At 47.3% G+C, this 24,997-nt stretch overlaps 1 protein-coding gene across 2 annotated transcripts in view; it reads right to left on the reverse strand.

The window, feature by feature from the left end:
* Nucleotides 1–595: 595 nt before the first annotated feature.
* LOC111858138 (transcription factor Maf-like) overlaps nucleotides 596–24,997 on the reverse strand; it is a 75,839-nt gene continuing 51,437 nt past the window's right edge. For both annotated transcript variants that reach the window (XM_023839609.2, XM_023839610.2), the window contains one exon: nucleotides 596–7,105. In XM_023839609.2, coding sequence (XP_023695377.1) covers nucleotides 7,042–7,105 — 64 coding nt within the window. In that variant the 3' untranslated portion in view covers nucleotides 596–7,041. The remainder of the gene's footprint in view (nucleotides 7,106–24,997) is intronic.

The raw sequence follows: 24,997 nt of genomic DNA on the forward strand, positions 1-24,997 counted from the left end.
CGGGCGCTTACATCTCTGCCCAAAGTGGCCTGTTGTTTTATCAGTGAAATCCTCTGACCGGCTCACTGGGCGCATTGAATGCCGGTCGGCCAGACTGTCTACCGCCACTGCTGCAGTGTCTGTGCGGAGGCACTGAGGGAGGGCCTGTCAGTCCGCTGACGCCTGTGAGTGAATGCCCAGAGGGCTAATGACCTTCTCACACCTGAGAGAATCAAAGAAGGAGGTCTGCTTTATGGACGCGTCTGTCACCCTCCACTTAGCCCCGCTGCTCAGACATGCGTGAATGCAAGCCGGGAGTGAGGTGTGGACAGAGGAATTCTGGGAGTGGAGTATAGGTACAAGTACAGATGGATGGATGGTGTTGTATTTGCTGCACGGTGGCCCACACACAAGTAGCCAACTTATGATTATAGCTATAAAGGCTCCTGTTATGCGGGCCGCGTATACAATTATAATATATTTCTTCCATTATGCATTTCCATAGGTGCATTTCATATGAAGCAGGAAGTATTATGCAATGGACTCATTAATGAACCTTATTAAAATATAAAACCAGGTAAATTTCAGTACAGAAGACAGAAGGGAGACAGTCATCCTTGTTTCAATGATTATTTATTAAATTTAAAATATCTTTAGTACAGATTAAAAATCAGACACTTCCATCTATTGTGGATGATATGAGTCTTATGTGACAGAAAATAAAGATTTCTATAAAACACTCCCTGTTACCACTTTGCCTCTATGATTCGGAAACTTTCGGAAGACCACGGTCTGTCAGAAGGGGGCAAAGCAGGAGACTCTAACTGTTCCGGAAGTGAATTCAGCTTTAGGGGCTCACTTCACTCCTGGGGGAGGAAGGGTGCCATATCACTGCGATGGAGAAGATGGTGAGCGCCTTTATTCGCCTGGCAGAGATGTCTGAGAGTCTTCGGTTTGCACCCGGTCCTGTAGGATCACCGCTATTTGACATCATGAATGTGAGAATGATGAAGGACCCACTACTGCATAAAGAAATGTTATCAAAATGGCCGTCTACAATATTCAGTCTCAAGGTGTTCAACAAACCGTTTCTGCATTTTTTTTTTTTATTCTCTTTTCTCTATTTTTTGTTTTTAATCACATGCTGTAATGGGAATTCTGGGATACAAAAGTACCTGAAAGGATTTGCTATATCACCAGCATGCATAGCTGTCTGTCATTTACAAGGTGGGTCAGGAACTAAGCAATCTATGTTTCCCAGTTTATTTACACATCCCGGTGAGGAAAAAGGGAAACTCTGTGACATACAAATATCTAAATACTCATCACATGCATATAAAGGGAATACTGGCATGGCTTACAGTAATCTTTGAAAGAAAAACAAAGGTAGCCTTCCAGATAAGCCGTCGTCGTTTCCATGAACACGGAGCAGCTGACGTCCAGCTTCATACGCGCTGTGGGCCGGCCAATCAGAAGGCCAGAAGCCACACCCATACGGCCCGGCTGAAGCGACAGTGGTCTACAAACTCGAAATGAGGTGCTGGTGAGCTACACTGACCGGGATCTCGTCTTGTCCAGTGCCGTCCGGCAAGTGGCACCCGTCCATGTGGTCTCTGTTGTGTGTCACTACTCGTGACGGTGTTTCCCAAAAGTGCGACGGACAGACGCTCAGAGCTAGGCAATACTCCCAGGCCCTTCTCTTGAACGCCGCCTCCTTTCTCAGAGTCAGCAGTAGCATAACTGCATATTTTATTGCGACAATGCACTTTACAAATGCATTTTTCTTGTTAAGTTTGGAAGACTGAAGCCACACCTGAAGCTAAACTTCATTTCTGCACCGTCATCTCCTCATGCCTGGCTGTGGGTGGCGCTGTTTCTCTCGGACCGGCCAGACGTTTCTTTAGATATCGCTACATGGACAGGTGACTCCGGGGCGCATTTCTCATCCTGCGGGATCCCAGCTGCCAATCAGAGCCGCGAGGGATACAGTCACTGTGCGAATGTGACGTGTTTGTGGGAAGGGAAGTCTGAAAGTCTGAAGGAAAGTCCTTACTGTCAAGGAGGGGAGATGCCAATGAGCTCAGGGCTCCACCACTCAGCACACGAGATAAGACAGTGATAACACGCCGTATAATAAACACCACAGCGCCCGTCACTCCCTATCATTCTGTGTGCGGTCCTTGGCCACAAACCTCAAAACAGCCATACTTTACGGGAAAAAAAACACGTAAATACCGAAGTGTGTATCTGATGGTGGCGATGGCAGTCACAGTCAACATAAGAGTATAAAAGACCATGAGTCCTTAGCCAGGGGAATATGAAGAGAACACATTTACTATAAGGATACCCCGCCCGATGTCGAACCCAGTACCGCGTCATGTGGGGGCCTGAGGGGGTGACAGTGAGAAACAGGGAGAACATGACGCACAGACAAAGTCTGAGGTAGAATAACTGCAACAACTTCATCATAATAGTAATGATGTAATGGTACCGGTGGCTATTTTTGCTACTGTGCCCACATATTCTCCCTCCTACGCCGTGCCCAGTGTATACACATACTTCCAGTTACCCCAGTAATGTGTTTTGCAGGTTCGGTCTATGACTCAAGCAAGAGGCTAATGACACCACTGGAAAATGCCCCGATATCTGAGTCAACAGGCTTGACCTAAAATCACACATCTGCAAGTGACTAATAAAGCAGCCTGGAACAACTAAAATTAATACCGTGATTAAGTTACTGAAAAGAAAGCCCAGCCTTTTTAATGAAAACGCTCACATTTCCTATAAAACCTCGCGCGAAAATGCCTTACATTAAAGTACACTGAAACTGTCTTTCAGTGTAAATAAACACAGCATGGACCACTGAGATATGTTTTTTTGTAATTCATCTATACATACTGTAAATATTTTAAGCCAAAATCACTTAAGTTTATTTGAACCAATGCAATTCATGAATGTAATCTATTTTTTTAATAAAGAGGCTGGCCTCCACAAAACCTGTAAGACTGAAGTCAAAATCAAGCTTGAATTAAGAAGTTTGAACAGATCTGAGCTCCAAATCAACTAGATCACCTCGACAGGCTGAATGTGGATCTGCTCCAGCCTCCTGGTGATATGCTGTGATTCACTTCAACTGGAACCATCTGTAGTCTCATATTGTTAATGTATTATGTGAGTAGTGCGTGTAGCAGGATGAGTCTGGTGACGTTCTGGCCCCGGCTGCTTTGGACCAGGACGCCTCGTGGAAATTTCGACACGTTGTTAAGGATATTAATCAGAAAACAATGAGCAGCTGGCTTCCTGCAGTCTGCTGTTTAAGACCTCAATCTGCTTGCTGACGGCTCAATTTAAACTTGATTTAGACGCGAGTGTGTAAAACAGTCACTAAAGCACTCCATAACACACCCAGGGGGTACGCAGACACACTCCAGACGGATTCAGGGGAAACGGCAAAATGTTCTTCACTACACTGTTTTGGGAATGAGAGGCTATCTGTGCCAGGGGGCCACAGCTCGGGGGGGATGGGAGAGGGGTAGGGGGTGACAAGGAGGTAGGGGTGTGGGTATAGCCATTTAATTCATGGTGTGAGAGGATTTCCACCCCCTGTGTGCGCCATGTCAGTTTGTGTGAGTCGCCGCAACTGCAATAATTCTTAGACCCAAAGGACACGTTTTCATCAAACAAACCCAACGTAAGGGACACGTCACAGTATTATGCAGCTTTCTACTCACACAGTATCATTGGCCTGCAATGAATAAACACGCTCTTTCTGGAATGAAAGTGTGGCACTGCAAGGCGACACTTCACTGTCCAAGAGCAAGGCGCAGCTGCAGGTCAAGGAGCAATCCAGAATATTCCAGAGCAGGATTCCATATGTTCCTCTATGCATGTGTTTCTCTGTCTACATCCATCATTTTAATTCTCCGCTTGTCTGTTCCAAAGAGTGACACGATTCCCTGGTGGACGCAGTACGGATTTAAGTGTATGTACATACACGGGTTTCCACCTGAACGTAGACCCAAATATTTATTTTCATTATTACTTTTTAAAGTTGTCATCTTTTAATATCTCTATACAGCTGGACATGGAGGATCATGTGTGTGTGAAAAATGCAGTTCCAGCCTGCTTACATAACGCAAATTATGATTTGTTTTATATTAATAAAACTATAGATGTCAGGTGGTGAAGTTGAGGATTAAATATACCATGTGTATCTCTTGTTTTTATCACATAATACAAGATACATGCGTTTGATTGCATAATTATTGAGGGCAGAAAGTATGTCCATGTTTCACGAAGGGTTGCTGTAGATCCGGGATATCCAGCTGTGATCGCCCAGAATCCTTTGCTGCTTTCTGTCACTGGGATGTAGTTCCAAGGTGCCCAACGTTTGCAGCTCCGAACCACTGGCTCACTTGATGGGCATCTCATGCGCTACTATTCTGTGATGGATTCTTTCCCGAGGAGTGAACACATTCACAGTTTCCAGCCAAGAAATACTTTTCAGATGTATGACTGAAGAAGTACATGCCATGCTTTGGAGATGTGATGTTTTACTATCACAGCTTACAAACTTATCATCATTAAACAAAAGAAACAGTTGAGAATGGTCCTGTATCTGTATCTCTAATATTCTTAAAAAGGCCAAATCACAGAATCAGTGAATCTGGATCATTTCTGTGTACACTGGACCTGAATCTCTTCTGTGTACAGTGGATTTGGGTCCCTGCTGTGTACAGTGGACTTGGATTCATTCAGTGTGCAGTGAACTTAGATCCCTGCTATGTACAGTGGATCTGCATCCCTGCTGTGTACAGTGGACCTGAATCCCTTCCATATACTGTGGACCTGAAACTCTTCTGTGTACAGTGGACCTGAATCCATGCTGTGTACAGTGGACCTGGATCCCTTCTTTGTACAGGGCACCTAGATCCCTGCTGTGTACAGTGGACCTGGATCCCTTCTGTGTACATAGGGACCGGGATTCCTGCTGTGTACAGTGGACCTGAATCCCTTCTGTGTACAGTTGACCTGGATCCCTGTTGTGTACATAGGAACCTAGTTCCCTGCTGTCTACAGTGGACCTGGATCCCTTCAGTGTACACTGGACCTGGATCCCTGCTGTGTACATTGGACCTGAATCCCTTCTGTGTACAGTGGACCTAGAACCCTGCTGTGTACAGTGGACCTGGTTCCCTGCTGTGTACAGTGGACCTGAATCCCTTCTGAGTAGAGTGGACCTGCATCCCTGCTGTGTACAGTGGATCTGGTTCCCTGCTGTGTACAGTGAACCTGGATCCCATCTGTGTACAGTGAACCTAAAATCCTGCTGTCTACAGTGGACTTGGTTCCCTGCTGTGTACAGTGGACCTGAATCCCTTCTGTGTACAGTGGACCTGGATCCCTGCTGTGTACAGTGGACCTGGTTCCCTGCTATGTACAGTGAACCAGCATCCTATCTGTGTACAGTGGACCTGGATTCCTGCTGTGTACAGTGGACCTGAATCTCTTCTGTGCACAGTTGACCTGGATCCTTGGTGTGTATAGTGGACCTGGTTTCCTGCTGACTACAGTGGACCTGGATCCCTTCTGTGTACACTGGACCTGGATCCCTTCTGTGTACAGTGGACCTGGTTCCCTGCTGTGTACAGTGGATCTCATCTTTTGGACAAAATAAAAACCTCAGTCTACTGTTTAATGGTAGCATGCGATCACTGTGACAGCACGTTACTTAGTTACAGTAATATCTATTGTTCACGCTGAGTATTTAAATATAAAGTGGCACTTTTTATGAGGAGATTCTTGCTGCTTATCCTCCTGCAGTCGAGGTGAAGCACTAATCTGAAGCTGGCAGAGTTGCTGCTGAGACACCAGACAGCCTGTGGAAGTGAGCGGCATGACAGAGACTCGCCCCATCTGCACGGACGGACCTCGCGCTGCCAACCCCGAAACTCACAGGCTGTGGCTGAGGCCCCCTCGAGGGTGCGGATGCAGGGAGCTCTGAAGGAAGAAGCCACGAGTCTCATTCAGCAGACAGAGAGACACAACAGCGAGAGGGACAGTTGGCGGGGTGCGTGAGTGTGACCAAAACAGGTGGTCACTTTGTTTCGGGTAGATATAAAGCAACACGCACGTGCGAGATGGAGCGAGACTCTAGGAATTTGGCTGACTAAAGATATCTGGAAGTTGCTGTGATATACTTCTAAAATCTGACAGCTACAGACATACCCTGGTGTCCTTCCCCAAGGGTCACGTTGCTCATGAGGCGTCATCATACAATAACAGTTCTCCTTGAAATGAAAACATCGCAGCTCTAAAGTGGCAGAAATGCAAAGTTCCTGCAGGAACCGGGAACACAGCAGATGAAAGATCTCTGAAGGTCACGCTGGAGGCCCCACGCAGCTGTGCTCCCTGTCTACACCAGGTCATCCTGCCAACTGTGTGAGCTTTTCCACAGTCCTGGGAGCCCTTATGAAGATGTCAACACTAGAGGATCCCCGGATTATTTCAAATGCTGTGGCCCCATCACAGCTGCACACATCTGGGGCGACGATTCACTGCGATACATACAGTGTGATTTTAGTCTTCCGGTACACATGCCTTCACAGGCGTAAAGATGCAGCAAAGAAAACTGAACTTCTTCTTGTAGTTTGAAAAAAGGGGGGGGGGGGGAAATGCAGAGGTAAATGGATCACACTATATATTTACAATTAGATCCAATTTGTATACTGGAATAAAAATCTTCAAAAAGGACAAGGTTTGTGTTAATGCAGATGTTTAAGCTGATTAAGTGGTTAATTCATTAGCAATCATCCTGAGCGTGAGTCACGAGACTCACAGACGTGTTCGTATATCTCCATACGCAAAATCACACCGTCATATGTGTCCAACTGAAAAGCCCCTCAGAAAGTGAAGAAGATGAAGTTCTCAGGTTGCAACTGTATCCACAGCTGGAGAGCAGGCATCTGAGGAGAAGATGCCATGATGTTTTTCTGGACGCAAGGATGAAGGTGGGGGGGTGGGGGGGGGGGCAGCGTCGCCATGGATGTCGTCAGAGATGTGTCAGAGTTGTGCTTCGTGTCTGTGCTGGTCATTCTGTGCCGTTGGCATTCTGTCACCATGCTCTCTGCAAAAACAAGGGGGGGGGGGGCAGGGGTTAAAGCATGCCTTCACTACCGCCACCCTCGGTGCTGTCCGAACACTCAGCACCCGCGACTCAGGCCACAGCCCCCAGGCGGCGGGAGCTTAAAGCTAAACGAGGTGCCTATAGACAAACACGGAGAGCTGCGGCTAAATAATTCATCCTGCGGGCGTTTATCCAGTCAGGAAGGAGGAGGGACTGAGGCAGCGATCGATAACCTTCCTGAGGAAATCAGCCGGGAGACCCAGGTCCAGCTGAGTGTGAGTGAATGATCTTAACGACAACAACAAAAGTGGGCAAGTCACATTGATAGAGCTTGTTATTATAATTATTATTATTATTATTCAAGAAACATGGTCGCATTTTCAACTGAAAAAATCTACCAAATAGTTAAAGCATTAAACCTGTTAGAGTAAGTGAAACTGCGTTAGCTTGGTGGCCCAGTGGGAGGCAGGGGATCAAACCCGCCTCTGCTCTGCGTGTGCAGGCTGCACGTTCTCCCCGTGTCATGTGGGTTTCCTCTGAGTACCCAGCTTTGCTCCTGTAGTCCTTGCAGTTACACTATGTGACTATTAGACTATGTGGTCCATAGTGTCCATAGTGTGTGAATGTGTATGTACAGAAGTGTATCTCCAGGGTGTACCCAGCCCTGTGCCCTGTAATGGTTTGGCATCCCGTTCCGGGTGTACCCAGCCCTGTGCCCTGTAATGGTTTGGCATCCCGTTCCGGGTGTACCCAGCCCTGTGCCCTGTAATGGATTGGCATCCCATACGGGGTGTACCCAGCCCTGTGCCCTGTAATGGTTTGGCATCCCATACGGGGTGTACCCAGCCCTGTGCCCTGTAATGGTTTGGCATCCCATACGGGGTGTACCCAGCCCAATGTCCTGTAATGGATTGGCATCCCATCGCTATACCCAGTCTCTGCACTGACTGGGACAGGCTTCAGGAGACATTGACCAGGACAAGCACTTGGAAGATGGATGGATAGATATCACTGCTGTTGCTACCCATTATCAAAGCAATAGCTGCATATTGCAGCATGCTATTTCATAGGCAGATAATTTGCAGCAGTCTGATGAAAACCAAACCATAAATAATAAACAGAAAATTAAATGTGCACTCAGACAAAGGATTACCAATGGAATAGCCTTCATCCAGAGAGAAACACAGGCTTCGAAAAGGGTCTCGGTACAAGTTAAACTTCACAGAAACATCAGTCTGAGTCCTTTTTGAGGTTTGGACAGAAGCCTAAAGTCTTTCCAAACCCTGACCAGCGTGGATCCCTGGGATCTGCCTGCCTGACCTGTGTGTTCACATGTTTACAGGTTAAATAGCACTGAGACCCTGCTGAAGGAGTGCAGGATAGAGCGTTACACACTCCCTGTGCACTACACACCTCGCTCAGGGAGAAACAGGGAGACTGACGGAGTAAATCTGGACGAAAAGGGTAAAAATGAGTGAGTATGTGAGAGAGACGGCTGGGAAAGCTGGGCCTGGGAGCCCACAGGGTATTCCGGAAAGGACAGACACAGGAAGGTGCCCCATCCCAGGCAGGTTCACTTTGGTTATGTTTGTTAATTAAGTGCCACAGTAAAGGCCCTGATGTGGGAGAGGATCATGGTGTCCTGTCTACTACTGACTCTATCCTTTTTACTATCTCATGTAAAACTGAACGTACAACAAGATCTTCTAATCCACAAATACCACACTTAAGAAAAAAAAACAAAACACTGTGTGTCTTTAAAAACGCAGACAATATTCTTCATTTTCATCTTTTGTCCAGACAATGCTGGAGTTTTCAGCCCCCCAAACAAAGACTCTCACAAATTTAAATAGTTGCCAGAGCTGTAATTCCTCACCATCCATCCTGCCGCTTGCACAATCTATCCACATGCACAATCCATGCTGATAAAGTGGATTATTAAGATAGTATTATTATTACAACTACTAATAATAATAATTAAAAAATAATAATAATTTTACTTGATAAATAATTTTACTCGTTTATGTCATACCATCACTTGCACCAAAGAAGCACCTTGTAATTTCCGTTCTTGGGCAAATACAGTTTGTCGCTTCCCGATCTGTACAGCCTACCCGATCCCTTCCTTCCAGATTCGGTTCACGTATGTTCCACGCGTATACATGTATCACGCCCCGGTCGTCCAATTCTCCCGTGTGCCACGCCCCCCTCTCTACCTCGTGTGGAATCCCCGTGCTCCCAACGGTTCCACGTCATGCTAATTACTGTTACGTATTTAAGTCCGTGTCTGTGTGTCAATTGTAGTCTGGTCATTGATGTCGTTTTGTGCCGAATAGTTTTTCTATCCTGAATAGATAGTGTGCACAATAGATAGTGAAATAAGTAAGCGTATATCTCAGGAGACTTTAAAGAATCATGAGAGGATGGCAGACTGGGGTTTGCTGGGGTTCCCAGTCACTTACAATGTTGTCAAAGCATAATTATGGAATTACTTATGTCTGACCATTATGGTCAGACATAAGTAATTACTTATACAGTATGTTTGCATGTTTTCTTATTTATGCATCGTTAACTCTATTATTATCACTGTTTTATTTTTATTCTACTTATTGTTCTTTGTACTTCTGAGAAGAAGCAGGTCTCTTGACTGCAATTCACAGAGATTCACAGATCTGGAAAGGTTTCTCAGATCCACAGAGATGGATAAAGAGCACAATGGTGCCACGATACATTTGCCTTGTACAGCAGAAGGCCATAGGGGGCGTCAGCGGGCCGTGCTGGATGTGAGTCAGCACCCTGTACAATGACAGCGATCAGCCTCAGCACGACTCGCGCAGCTGGACGCGGGCACCTCGCTCGGCTGCTGCGTTCAGCGTCCGCAGCCACGAGTGAAAACACCCAGCAGATTACGCATGAGAGAGACAGTATCTGGTTCTGAAGCCTGGACGCTGTCCGGGGGATCTGCGCGGGCACTTGATCAAAGCCATATCGACCAGCGCATTGAAAGCATTTGATGGGTAATCTATGGTCTCCTTTGAGCTCTTTGCATTTAGGATTTTTGTTTTCAGAAAGCAACCTTGATCCCATGACCAGCTGAAATACCCCTTTATAGCCATACAGGCTACAGACCATAGATAACTGGGCTTTCCCAAGCTCTGTGCTCAGATGTAAATGGACCTTTTTAAATGTTTGACGTGCAACATATGAACTGCTTCCCTTTCACTTTAGCTGACATATGACTGATTGACTGACTCAAATGAGCAGAATGTAATCATAAATGAGGTTGTAAACCACCTCCTCATGCTGATCTGTGTTGGGGAAACAGACCCAAACCAACGATCACTCTAGTTAGTTTAATGTTTCTGCAGGGTCATCAACCAGCTAACAACCCAGTGAACTTACACCTGCGCCGTCCATGTAAACTTTACGGTGAAGGACGGCAGTGGTATAATTTTATGGTGGCGGTCTCACGCCGCATTGGTACAGAGGGCTCTGAGGTGGTAGAGCGTGGATGGTCTCTGCACTGGAAGCAGAGTCTTCATGGTGTGTGGATGGTCTTCTGTGAGAACTCCAGCGCATCCTGTCACACACTGTACAGCCGTGCTTCACTGTCACATGCTCTGCAAAGCCATGCTTCACTGTCACACGCTCAGCACGGCAATAATTCACTGTCACACAGCCGTGCTTCACTGTCAAATGCTCTGCACAGCTATGCTTCACTGTCACACACTTTGCATGGCCGTGCTTCACTGTCACACATTCTGCATGACCCTGCTTCACTGTCCGTACCCTGACTGTCTGATACATGTGTCATTTCCTTTCACTTATTCACTTATTTTCTCTGATTTTTGGAGATGCACACACACACGAACACACACACACAGACACACACACACATGTTGGTGTATCTATCCAAATGGGGACTTTCCATTTATTTCTATGGGAAAAACCCTAATCCCAATCACGACACCCTTAACCTCTACCCATCCCTAACCTTAACCATAAGTAATCAACCCAAATACAAGACTTTTGGCATTTTTACTTTTTTGATTGCATTCACAGATTTTTATAAAACATGGGACCTCAAAAGATGACCCCAAAAGTAGGGTTTCAGGCTTTACTGCACTTTGGGGACAATTTGGTCCTCAAATGTGATCTATGCAAACCCCCCCCCCCCCCACCACCCACACACACACACACACACACACACACACATATATATATATATATATATATATATATATATATATATATATATGAAAATGGCACAAATGTGAATATAAAAATAAGCATCCTGTGGATCTATGAAGCTGTCCTTGCTGTTTCTCCCACTCTATCTTCCCTCGTTCGTATTCACCTCAATCCCTGTTTCTCTATATTGCTGAGGAAAACACTCCGATCTCCTCACTGCTTACAAAGTCAGCATCCAAGCGCTGTGGCTGCTGTCGTTTGGGCTGGAATGAGATTCATCATCAAACCAAGCAAAATGTATTATCTAACTGCTCAGTAATAAGCATAAAATGACCAGCAGTGAAGCTGAAATGAGTAATTATGCACAGCACACGTGAGAATAGAAGATGAGCTCTGAAACATTGCAGCCACTATTTTATATCTGAGAAAGTCGCACTTTGAAATATAATGTATGAGCTCACAAGTGAAGCTTACCGGCAGCACAGATCAGGGTGACGGTGACAGTGACACAGGGCATCTCTGTGTCAGTGCCCAATTCAGGTCTGTCCCCAAGCTCCTGATGAGCAGCATCACACCCGGAATAGCTAAGGAGGTGGAATCCCAGCCGCAGCGTGAAGAGCCTCCGTACACCAGCCATGCCCAGCCTGCCCAGCCTGCCCCCTGCTCCCCATTCCTGATCCCAGTACCGGATCCCTTTTTCCAACCGTAACAGCTCGCAGTTACTCTGTGGCTTGTTAAATTATAATCATTAAATTATACAATTATGTCAATATATCATTTAAACTATTAAATTATTATGTGTGTTTGTGTCTGTGTGAGTGTGTGTGCGTGAGTGTGTGTGTGTGTGTCTGTGTGAGTGTGTGTATTTTGTGTGTTTGTGGCCTTTCACAGTTGCACAATTTGCACTTGTCTTGTGTTTATCTGTATTTTTAGCTTTTCCTCTAAGACGCCTGCCCGTGTCAGACTGTGAATTCCCCTCCATGCTTTCGGTGGTTCTGCCCTAGAAGCTGGTGCTGAAGTGGGCCCCCCTCCCTTCCGCTCCCCTCCCCGCCCCTCCCCCCATGGATGGCTCCGCACCAGCCGGCCGCCGCACCTTTGTGATTCATCGGCCGCGTTTCGGCTTCGCGATGGCCGCCACGGCACCCCTGCTCTGCGTGGGAGACCTGGGAGGTGCTGTCTGTTGTGTTTTCTCGCCGCGTTGACGGTCAGTGGGACGGGGCTGTCCCCCACAAAGGCACACAGCCGACACGCTTCCTGAAATGCAAATGCTTGTGGTTCGGCAGAGGAAAAATGTCACGGCCCCTCTCTAGTCAGGTTTCAGAGACAGAGAGTTCCAAATGGCTGTTTTTAAGCCTCGTGTATACAGGCTACTTAGCATGGAGACACAGAGGTGAATCTAACTGGCCAAACACACAGAGCCGTCGATGCTGCTATAATTCATGCGGAAGCTTCTGATTAAGCTGCACAGCTTTGACCGTTCAACCAATTGACCTGCCCACCCTTTTACTTTCAGCCATAGAAAATACCCTAATAAACCGCACATAAATGCGAGTGGCCGCATTTAGAGCATGCTGCAGAAACAGTGTCGCTCTGCTCAGTGCAAAGGGGTCACAGTGAAATGCGACTTCGAAAGCTACTGTAAGTGAAGCCCTCTATCTGGCAGCCGTGGGGGGGGGGGGGGGTCACCCCATTATTAACGACCAGAATCATTCCAATGATTTTAACAAGGAGCAAGTTTTCAAAAATAGTCTTACGCACAAAATGCAGCAGAAAAAAAAAGTAACGTTTACTGGAAATCGTGACTATCCACACGCTGCAATGTGTCAATGATGATATGTCTAAAAACAGGGACCGGAGTTATTTAAGATGGCATGTTCTCGTTTGCATTTTTACTTACCCTTCCCGTTTCAAATTGATAAAATGGAGAAGATAAGCATTTCCAAAGTAAAAATAAATATGGCCTCAAACTTGTTGATTGTTACATAACTATAATCATAAAGCAGATAGTTATTTATAGGGACACCCACATTTATTTACTTGGCAGTGAATTTACACAGACAGCGTGAGTTGATTACTAAGTACAGTGAGAAACACAGGTACCTCTGAAAAGTCACCAGATGGATATACAGCGATAAATTGATTTGCTGCCTGTAACATACTCATACCAAAATGGACTCACGACAGCCTTCTGCGAACAAATGAAAAGACAATTTACTTTTGTATTTTAGCTATACAAAAGATATAACTTTACACACGCAGACACACTCATATACACACACTGATAGACACACACACACACACACACACACACAGACGTCTATTCATTTATATGGGCAAAACCCTAATCCCAACAATGACAACCTTAACCCCTAGCCAGCCCTAACCTTAACCATAAGCAACCAAACAAAATAGGTCTTTTGGCATTTTCTGTTTTCGATTGCAGTCACAGATTTTTATGAAATTGATTTTCTCCTTGTGGAGACTGAAAAAAAATGGTCCCCACAACATCAAAAATGATAAAAATTTTATCACATGGGGACATTTGGTCCCCACAATGTAATGTATATCCGACCCTCACACACACACACACACACACACACACGCACACCGCCACAGCCTATCTTCACTTGGCCTGGCCTGGAAATTTCCACCTCAGTTTTACAGACAAAACAATTTGCTGCCGGCAGATGATAGAAAGTGGCCTCTCTCACCTTCCCTAATTTGAGGGTATTTTGAGAGTGCGTTTTTGAGAAGTCTGTTATCCAGGGTACACTTACTGCACACGAAGACAGCAGTTACTCAATCACCGCGCCATTTATAGGAACATGGATGCAATGGTGGCCCAGTCCCGTCTCGGCTGGGGGGGTCGGCCGTTATGCGAAAGCTAAGTGAAGCCCTCTATCTGGCAGCCGTGGGGGGTCGGGGGGGGGGGGGGGGGTCGGCCGTTATGCGGGATTCCCATTCGCTTGGTAGAATCTGGTGGCTAATTTGGATTTTGTTCATTATCACGCACTGACTTCACCATCTGGGGAATTAATTAAATATACAAACAAAAATGTGGTGCCACTGGTTTAAGTTTAGTCTATTTACTGCGTGTGAAATCAGTTTTGTTATTAATTACTTTCAGTTATTAATTTCAATTGTTGATGTGCCACAAACTCACAAAATGATGGTCGAGGGTTTATAGGTCACTGATCTCAAGAGGGCATCAATAGTTGCACATTTGAAGAAATTAAATCAGTGGAATCATTTCAGACCAAGATTATATTCTGCCAGCGCTGTATCTTTCTTATGGCTTTAATGAACTGTTCTGGAGATTCTCCTCACCCAAACATGTACAGAACGCTGCCTGTGAGCATTTTCCATCAGCTATGACTGTATAAAGGCTCCCAGCTGTATAGATTCCCGGTGTTACACTATGTTTGATTGTGTATCTTTGTCCAGTGCATCTTTGCTTCGCCTGACATTTACATCAAAAGCAGCTCATCACCGCTAGTGAGCCAGCAATAACTCTCAAACCTTCAAAGACACAGCAGTGTCTCCACTAAAGATCTTACATTCCTGAACGTTTGGAGAAAAGCTCAGTATCTATTAAACAAACAAAAGAAAAAACTAAAAATCCAAGAGATGATAGCATCCGGGAAATATGGCAAAAAATATAAACACTGATCAACAATAACATTAAAACCATTGGCAGGTGAAGTGAATAACGCTGATTATCGTGTTACAGCGGCACCTGTCGAGGAAGCCGGTATATATTAGGCAAACCAACAGTCAAGTCTCGAAGTTCATGTTTTGGAAGCAGGAAAAATTAGCAAGTATAAGGATCTGAGCGAGTTTGGCAGGGCCCAAATTGTGAGGGCTAGATGTCTGGTTCAAAGCATCTTTAAAATGGCAGGTCTTGTGGGGTGTTCCCAGTATGCAGTGGTCGGTACCCACCAAAAGTGGTCCAAGGATGGCCAGTCGGTAAACCGGTAATGGGGTCATGTGCACCCAAGGCTTACTGATGCAGGCTAACCTGTCTGGTCGATCCTACAGGAGATCTACTGTAGCACAAATTGCTGGCTTTGACAGAAAGGTGTCAGAACACACAGTGTGTTGCAGATTGCTGCATGTGGGGCTGTGTAGCTGCAGATCAGTCAGAGTACCTATGCTGACCCCTGTCCACTGCTGAAAGTCCCTACGATGGACATGTGAGTGTCAAAACTGGACCATGGAGCAACGGAAGAAGGCGGCCTGGTCTTATGAGCCACGTTTTCTTTTACATCATGTGGACGGCAGAATGCATGCGCATCGTTTACCTGGGGAAGAGATGGCACCAGGATGCACTATGGGAAAAAGCAAGATGGCAGAGGCAGTCTGATGCTTGGGGCAATGTTCTGCTGGGAAACCTTGGGTCCTGGCATTTATGTGGATGTTACTTGGACACATACTACCTATCTAAACACTGTTGCAGACCAAGTACACCCCTTCATCGCAGCGGTATTCCCCAATGGCAGTAGACTCTTTCAGGAAGTCAATACACCCTGCTACATCACAGAATTTGTCCAGGAACATGAAAAATACTGCAAGATGTTGATTTGGCCTCCAAATTCCCCAGATATCAATCTGTGGGACGTGCTGGACCAACAAGCCCGATCCATGGATGCCCCACCTCATAACTTATAGGATTGCTAACGTCTTAGTGCCAGATACCACAGGACACCGTCTTGTGGAGTCCATGTCTCGATGGGTCAGAGCTGTTCTGGAGGAACAAGTGGGAATAGGGATTAGGCATGTGATTTTAGTGTCATGGCTGATCAATGTATATTTCTGCAAACCTTGAGTTGAAACTGTATTAATAATGTTGTTACAATTTCACGTCTTTTCTCCTGAGTATACTGACCCCTTCAGACAAGCGCTGGAAGCCTGTCCGATCATTCCTAACTCCTTATGAAGGATGGAAAGGCCCAGAAGGGATACCCTGGGAGGAAGAGATGGAGTCTGTCTCTGCCAGTTTTCAAACAAGATGAGAAATGAGTGATAGGTCTGGGGCGCGTTCATGCATCTCAGTCTGGAGATTGATCCCGTGATGAGGGAAAGTGCAAGAAGGCTGGGAGTGAGGGGAGAGGGTAAGGTGGGCGGAGCAGAAGATCTGAGTGGTGCATCCTTTGGAATGTTAGCCAGGCTGATTCAGCCCCTGCTAATGAAATGTTACAATCTGCCCGCTGCAGCTAATGAGCCTCTGTACTACAGGACCGCATGCAAAAGACGGAGCTGCACTGACGGAGTGGGGGGGAGTGTTTTCTGGCCAATAGCATCATTTAGCTTAGATGCTACACTAACACTGACGGTCACGCTCTGCCAGCAGTGATGGGGGGCATCGACAGCGACTTGTCGAGAAATTGCAGGGGGGGGGCATTGTCACAAATGGAAGAGGAAAATAATTATCAAGGGCAGGACTGTGTCTATTGTATACGTATACAAAACGATTATAAAAATGAAGCCAGGAGCAGTTCATTTCTGTCTGAGGATTTAATATAAAAAGTGTAACGGCAGGAAGCTCCTGCAGTAGCGGAGCTCCAGTTCGGGATGTGTGCTTGTAATCTGTGTTGGACACAACGCTGCTCTTTGTTTCTCTCTCTTCCTCTCTGTTCTTTTATTTCTGCTTTGTGTGAATTAATCTTTGTGAAGCAGTTTTCATGCCTTTGGTGATGTCACAGTGACGTCACCTACTTTCCCAGTCCGATTTGTAAAAGGGCCTGATATAAAGGTCCATGGCCATCGAAAGCACTCCATAATTAATTTGGTGATGCGTGTTGACACACCACAGCACAGCATTTAAGCCATATGTGACACAGCAGGGGGGAGCTAATGCTGACATGGAGGCCCCCAGCGGGGAGGGGTACCTCGGGATGGCCCAGCATGGAGGACTGACAGAGCCCCCGGACACAGGCCAGGAGGTGCTGGCCAAAAACACAGAAAGAGCACCGTCAGGACAGAGGAAATGCAGGACAGGGGGAATGAAAACTCTGAAAGAAAGGACAGCTGAATGGATCAGGACCCCGCACCACCATTCCATACTAACTGCACAGCCTTCATTTCCTCCAGGGTGTGTTGAGTCACTTAACACACGTGTACTCCCCATACAGTAGATGCATGATTTAGAGGTGAGTTGCTCTGATAGGAGCCCCCAGGTGTTCAGGGTACTCTATGTATTCGTCATGCAGTAACCAAGGGAGGAGGGGAGGGAAGACCACGTTCAAGCTGTAACTAGCCCACTGAGGATGATGGAGCGAAAGGGTGTGGCCCTCAGCTCTGGGCCACTGCAGTGTGTCGGGCTGCTTCTCCTCTCCATCTTGGAGACGGCGCCCTCTGCAGCGTGAAGCGAAGGCCGCCAGATGCGGCTGTTTTTAAAGCTATCGATGGTGGAAGCTGGAAGAGTGTAATTCACATGATGGACGGCACTGCTGGAGTTACTCGGCGTGGTGACAAAACACATCCGGCTGCTATGTACCGCTTTTTAATTATGCCCTGAAGTCTCAGACCTGCCAGTACATCTTTGGGGGAGGGGTTCTGTCTGTCGAGTCACGGTGATAGATTATAAGTTATTAACTGCGGGAATTTCACATCGTCTGCGAGGAGCTGCAGGTAACACGGCTCACGAAATGGCAGCTTCTGAATGCTGGGTCATCTCCTAAGGACTGACACTGAAGGTCATGGTCAGTCTGTTCCTGAAAGGATGAGAAGGGGACTGCTGCTGGTACAGGAATCTGTCTGGCCGAGGTTTGTGATTACAGAGCCTGCGGACCCTCAAAGTCGCGGAATGGGACTCTGTCGACTTTTATAATTACTGCCGTTTCCGTGCAGATTGAAGTGACTTACTGGTCCCTGTGATCCCCCCTCCCCTGTCGAAGGGGTAGAGCCTGCAGGAGCCTCATTGCATGGACCATGCTCATCTCAGTCAATTCCCTGAACACTTCATTAAAGAGCGACGCTCCAGTGGTAATAGAGGACTCCCTCAGTGTGTCAAATATGTGTGTGTGTGTGTGTGCATGTGTGTGTGTGAATGAGAGAGAGACCCTCCAGCTATCTGCCCAGAGTGGGGAAGCAGGGAAGAGCACAGGAGGCCCAGCTGTATCTCACACCCCTGATTAAGGAGGGATTTTCCAAAATTTCCCACTCACTCTGCACATTCCATATCAGGATCAGTTTAAGCTTTTAACAAATTTTTAATGATATAAAATTACTTGAACGTATCTCCAAAAATAGAAGTTCCTCCATCTTTCTGTGTGACTCCTTACAGCAGAGTTCAGCTGGTAATAAACGTGTCTCACACTGATAAACATCACGAAACGCCACGACAGATAAAGGCACCGTGGCAGGAACAGTCAGGCACAGCCTTGTGCCTCAGCATTGTGGAAAAATGGAAGGCACTGGAAAGCACTTACTCCGGTTAACGGGTCTCCAGAACAATGCTGGAGCTCTGCTAGACTTGTGGAGGGGGTGGGGATGGAGGGCTGTGAACTTACAGCGGCTGTCGTACGTTACCCGGACTGGGACGAGCTACCGCCGAACTCAAAATGCAAATGAGACAATCTGTTTGAGGTTTTATTGGGAGTGGAGCTGCCAGGAAGAAGCTGCTCCGCGGTCCTGTCAGCTGAGACACGTTCCCAGGCTAACGGGGGCCTAACGACTCGATTTATATAGGCGCTCCTCAGTCCCTCCTAATGGGGCCCCTACCCACACCTCACCACCGTTACAGCTGCATCTTCTGTCTACAGTAACCAAATTCCCTACCCGGTGAGTGCACTTATGTCTCTGTGTTTTGAAGAGACATCAAATCCAAGTCAGCAGTTCCATGTCCTCGCTGTTTAAGCATGTGATGCTCGGCGATCTTCCCGTAACTACCCGTGAACGGCGACATCGCTCCCCACTAACTTTCTGCATTCTATCCCAGAAAACCTATTTCCCGATAAGGCGAGGAATTGGAAACCTGCCTGCCTTGGCATGCTAGAGGGCAAGAATCATTGCAAGGGGGGGCTTGGAAATTCTCTCGGCCACAGTTGTCTGGTATGATGGGTGCTTCTTCTGAGACCTCCGCTTTGAGCATTTCACTCTAACAATGGCCAGCGCCTCACCATGGTGGCGTGTGCAAAGTGACAGGTGTGAGTCATATTTCACTGCCTGGATCCGTGTTCCTCAGCAGAACATCGTGTCCTGGGCTGAGGCTTAAAGCAGTGAAAGTTAGCTGACGAGAGAACCCTCATGGTTGTCCAGTTATATATGGAAAGAAGCGAGTGACTAGCGGACTGTAGTCAGGGAAGACTCCAATAAGACTTCCACCGTGATTGGTATAAGTGGTCATAAAAACTCCTCCTGAATGTATGTTTTTGCCCACGGCAGATAATGACATTGTGGGCTCTCTCTAAAGACTACAATGGCTGAAGTCTGACAGGCCATGATTTATAATGAGCCAATATAAGATCTGTTATTGTGGACATCAGAAATGGGGCTCCTCCTGTGATGTCCCTAGATTGAATGGCATTACCATATGAATGTAAGGTGAAGTGTGTAGCTGTTTTCTTCATTTACAAAATTGCGGCCAGTCATGTTATCTAAGCAATTTATGACACAAATCAAATATGTGTCTGCATGCCTCGGGAAAGTGACTCCTAAAAGCTGCACAGCACACAACACGATTTCTTCATCTAGTTTCTGCCAAATTACCCAACTGCTCTGAATGTAAATGTAAAGTAATATGTAAAGCATCCAGTCTGCAGAAAGTGAAAAAGCATACAGACCTCATCCTTACCATGTTAGCTAAAGCAAGGGAACACAATTAAGTTGCTAGATCTTTCTTGTAAAGCATGGGTGTCAAATTCCAATCCTGGGGGGCCGGAACCCTGCACATTTTTGGGTTTCCCCTCATTTAAAACACCTGATTCAACTTCTTGTATTAATTATCATGTCGCTCTTGAACTGAATCATTTGTGGTGGAACAGGGAAAGAACTAAGCTACACAGGGTTCCGGCCCTCTTGGACTGCAGTTTGACACCCCTGTTGTAAAGTGTCTCAAAACAACACCATTGAGTACAGGAATAAGTGAAAGCTGCTGTTACATTCGGGCTATAGCTACAGATTGAAACATACTTGCAGGCAAGTTTCACAAGTATATAAAGTGGGTGGAAAGTATCCGTAAAATCAGGCAATCAGTGGCCCGAAGCAGAGTGGTTTGAATGAGTGCAGGTGGCGGCCCTTCGGACTGAGCGGTGCACCAGTCGCGTCTGGCTTACGCTCTCTTCTGCAGAGTGGTTTGAATGAGTGCGGGTGGCGGCCCTGCGGACTGAGCGGTGCACCAGTCGCGTCTGGCTTACGCTCTCTTCTGCAGAGTGGTTTGAATGAGTGCGGGTGGCGGCCCTGCGGACTGAGCGGTGCACCAGTCGCGTCTGGCTTACGCTCTCTTCTGCAGAGTGGTTTGAATGAGTGCAGGTGGCGGCCCTTCGGACTGAGCGGTGCACCAGTCGCGTCTGGCTTACGCTCTCTTCTGCAGAGTGGTTTGAATGAGTGCGGGTGGCGGCCCTGCGGACTGAACGGTGCACCAGTCGTGTCTGGCTTACGCTGTCTTCTGCACTGTGCAGGCTGGGTAGTAGGTGTGAGCTGAGAGTGCCGTCTTGGCCACAGCTGAGCGGCTGTGTGTCAGCACTGAGGCTGGGCCTGCTCGCTTCAGCCTGATCACTTGGCAAAACACCATCCCCTAAATGATGCCCGTGGGGACCCTTTCAACTTCAATTTCGTACAATGTCCCCCCACCCCTCCCGATTCCTCCCCACAGCCTCAAACCGTCCAATTGAGCTGTACAGTCATATTGGACCTTTCTACTCAAGAGCTTCCAGGTAGCACTACACAGCAGGAAGGATGTCCAAGCGGAATTAGGGAGAAGGATCCTCGGAACACAGGATATGTACACATCTATTCTTGTCCTTACTGCAGCTACTCCACGTTATTTATTTGTTGCCATTGCACCAGCGGGTGGCAGTGGTGTCGACCCCGTTTTAATAACAGAGGCAGAAGTGACATAATTTCTGATACTTGCTTTGTTTCAGAGCTGCTTTTAGGTGTCGAACATGGAAGGAGAGTTGTTCATTTGTGTGTAGTGGGAGCTCAGGTGAACAGAAACGTGCAAACAGGGAAATGCACAAGTGATCAATGTATCAGGTCATCCGAAGATCTAGACTCGTGCTGAATCCATGCGTTTGTCAGCTAAAATGAATTAAACAGCTGGTCATTTTACACATTTCATTCTGATTCACTAAAAGTAAGGTATGAACTGGAAAATAGGCATACAGTAGTGCATATTTACTAAACCACTCCAGATGACTTTTGTTTTGCTAACCTTTACACTGAGCCTCTGAATGGCATGATTTCTGCATCGCATAAGCAGTCTCTGACTCAGAAGGGTCACATCACCTGGCATGGATGTTCAACAGAGCAGATGTGCACAGGATGAAGGTTACATACGGTACCCAGATATATCCTGAGTTTTATCTTGTACTTTTTTAAGAGAAGTGAAAAATGCCTACAGTTCAACTTTTATAATGAGCAGGTGTAAAAATGTCTACTTGTATCTCGCAGTGGATCAGCGAAAACAGGCTGGCTATTTTTGGACGTACACTAACGTATAGCGCTGCATCTAAATATAGTCAATGCTCCATTGTCATCGTTTTACCTCAAAAACAAAAGCAAACTGAAATCCTCTGAAAAGGATCCACTTACACAGATGTGGCTCGCCGATTTTCCATGCCCACCCCCCCCCCCTCGAAATCCAAAACCTCAAAGGGCCACATTCCGTGCACCGCACTTCCACAAATTCGATGTGGGAAGTTCGTTCCTCCCAGTAGCTCACAATGGTCTGTCTCCTTTCTACAGGGTGAGGCTGGTAATGCCTCAGCGCAAAGGCTGCACTGGGAATTGAAGGATGCAGCCACCTCTCCAGCGGTATTTACTCCTGCCCGCCTCGATGGCGTCGACGTTCGCGATGCTGGTAGGGCCCGTGAGGAATCAATCGGCATGGAGGGCCACCGCAGTGTAATTGCCATGAACTTTAAAGGGGAAGCCACCTAATTAAAATGAACTTTACATCTAGTTCTCGACTAATTCACGTAACCTAAGCCGCGGATGTGCCCATCCTCGCAAGAGTGAACCTGTTTGCATGTGGAACGTGAAGAAAGACAGAAACACACTATAAGGTCGGTGTGTGAGACATGGGTTTTGTTGGTGTAACTCTGTGTCTGTGCACTGAAGGGGGCGTGCGCATCTCTGCAAGGCCCAGCAATGCCCAGGGCTGTGCTCACAGAAAGACCAGCTCCTGATACGGACCTCATGATAAGAACCTCCCTCTTAGCCCCATGTGACTAACGCGGCGCTCAGGAACACTGTCCCCGAATGGTACTTTGATGCACTTTGATGGCCGTGTTTTCCGATGTCTGCCACTGTGATATTATTGTCTGACTCGTTTCTACATTTTCCTGCATCCCCCCCCCCCCCCAACACACACACACACTTTACTGGGACAACTGTGCAGCCCCTCCTTGTTCCTCATTCCACGCGTGTTCTCCCGCCTCATGTTAACGCAGTTCCAGCATCCATCATGTAATTCATTTCACGGGGGCCTTCGCTTGCTCCAGGTCCTGACACACATTCCTTATGGAGACGGGAGTGTCCTGCTGAGTGCTGGTGGCCGTCACCACATACTTCTGCTCACTGCCCCTCTGCCCAGGGACAATGCCCCCCCCCCCCGCCTGGATGGAAGGCGAGGAGCCTCCAGGCCAGCAGAGTGCCTGTGTGGCTGAGTTCCCATTAGGGGAGGGGGGCATCATGGCAGATAGGGATGAGATTACAGATTGGGAACAACCCCCCAAGTGTGAGACACCTTCAGACAGACACGGACCCTTCCGGATCTGACCCGACTGCCACCAGCTGTCGCTGCTACTCCTGGACCTGCGGGTGGAGGCACGTGATTCAGTCGCGGGGCAGGGGCGAGCGGGACGGAGTCCTGACCCTCCTGAGATTGTGCAGGTGTGCAGTGAGCGAGGAGCTTGTGTCACCATCCTCAGGCCATCACCGAGCAGCCATGATGGGCTCAGATATCAACTGGACCCAATACAGCACTGTCCGCACCGAGGATCTCCGGGATCAGTACAGGATAGCCGGGACGCCCAGGCGGGCCGACGCGATCGATGTGCTGGCGTCTCGCACTCAGCTACTTCCCCTCTCACACAGCACCCCTCGATGGCTTAAAGGTGAACTGCAGGCAGTCGGACCCATGCATGACTTGGCCTGAGACATGAGTTAATTTTCCATATCCTGCTGCCTTCAAAACAAGGAGATTAAGCACAACAGGAAGGTGCTCTATCGATGGCATTTGGAGACACTCAGGTGTTAGCGATGCAGTGAAATGTACTGCTGATACAGCAATGTGAAAAAACAGGGGTGACACAGCTCTAGAAGAACCTATAACACACCTGAACCTGCACTTTGAATTCCAGATCATTCGCAGTTTGTTCAGTTCAACCACAGAAAACATTTGATAAATGATAATGATTTCTGAATGAAGCACAAATCATGCAAATAGGTGATTAAACAGGGACGGACTGGTACGCGAGGCTACGTGGGTTCTCCCAGCAACAGCTAGGGCCCCCTCCAACAGTATGCGACACATTCAGGATTACAGTGTCAATGTTTTGTGACATGCTACTATTGTAGCTCTCATATTTATGTATACAATCTCTTTATGGTGGGAGTCATAACACGCAAACAATGTGGCACTATACTTAAAACAATTTCGAAATGTAATAGTTTGTAATGTTTTGTAGTCGAACTATGTTGTCAAGGTGTGTATTTAATGAAAAAGCACGTTTTGAAGGCTACGTAAATTTTATCATCAGGTTGCTACAATCGGCGTAGGCAGGCCATAGGTGTGAATTTGTAAGGTGCGGGGGGCTGGTGGTCCATTTTTGCCCCAGGGTCTAGTATTCAGTTGTTCCACCACTGTGATTAAATTACTGAATTGATACACAACTGCATTTCTGAAAGCATTTACTGTAGGTAGCGTTCAACAATAACCATACGATAAGCTATACTGCAGAGTGTTCTACGTAAACTCTGTTCACTGGGAAGACTGAACAAGAGAGTGCGTTTCGAAACTGTAGAAAGTGTCCGTGTAGATCTAATAGCTACGACCCTCTGCTTCTCCAGCAGAGAGGCACCTCCTGGTATTCACCTCAGTGTTTTCATCGCCACTCCACCAGAAATCCCCGAAAGCCCCCTTCTCAGTACAGTGCCCTTGGTTGCTCCTAAGCCCCCCATGGTTTCAGAATCCCCCCCCCGCCCCCCAGCAGACATGAGTGCCCCAGGGCTGCCTGCTTTCCCCCCTGGCCCAGAAAAAGCGTTGAGGCCAATACTTTGTTTTCAGTAGAGCTTCTCAGCGGCCTGAGAAATCCATGGATCCTTGTTCAAACAGAGCATTACGCTCAGTTTGATGGGGAGCCAGATCCCTAATGACGCGGAAGGGCATGATAAGGCGGGGGCTGCCCGTTGTCTGAGGACTTGCTCCACGGGTCAATAAGAGCTCCAGCCCCCCCTCCCGGCCCCGTGGCGTTTGTCTGGAGCAGAATGGAGGAGGTGACAGCTCTAGATGGATGGCTGCATGCGGCCCGGGCA

Source organism: Paramormyrops kingsleyae, chromosome 13 (assembly GCF_048594095.1).
Source record: "Paramormyrops kingsleyae isolate MSU_618 chromosome 13, PKINGS_0.4, whole genome shotgun sequence".
In the NCBI taxonomy this organism is placed as follows: Eukaryota; Metazoa; Chordata; class Actinopteri; order Osteoglossiformes; family Mormyridae; genus Paramormyrops; species Paramormyrops kingsleyae.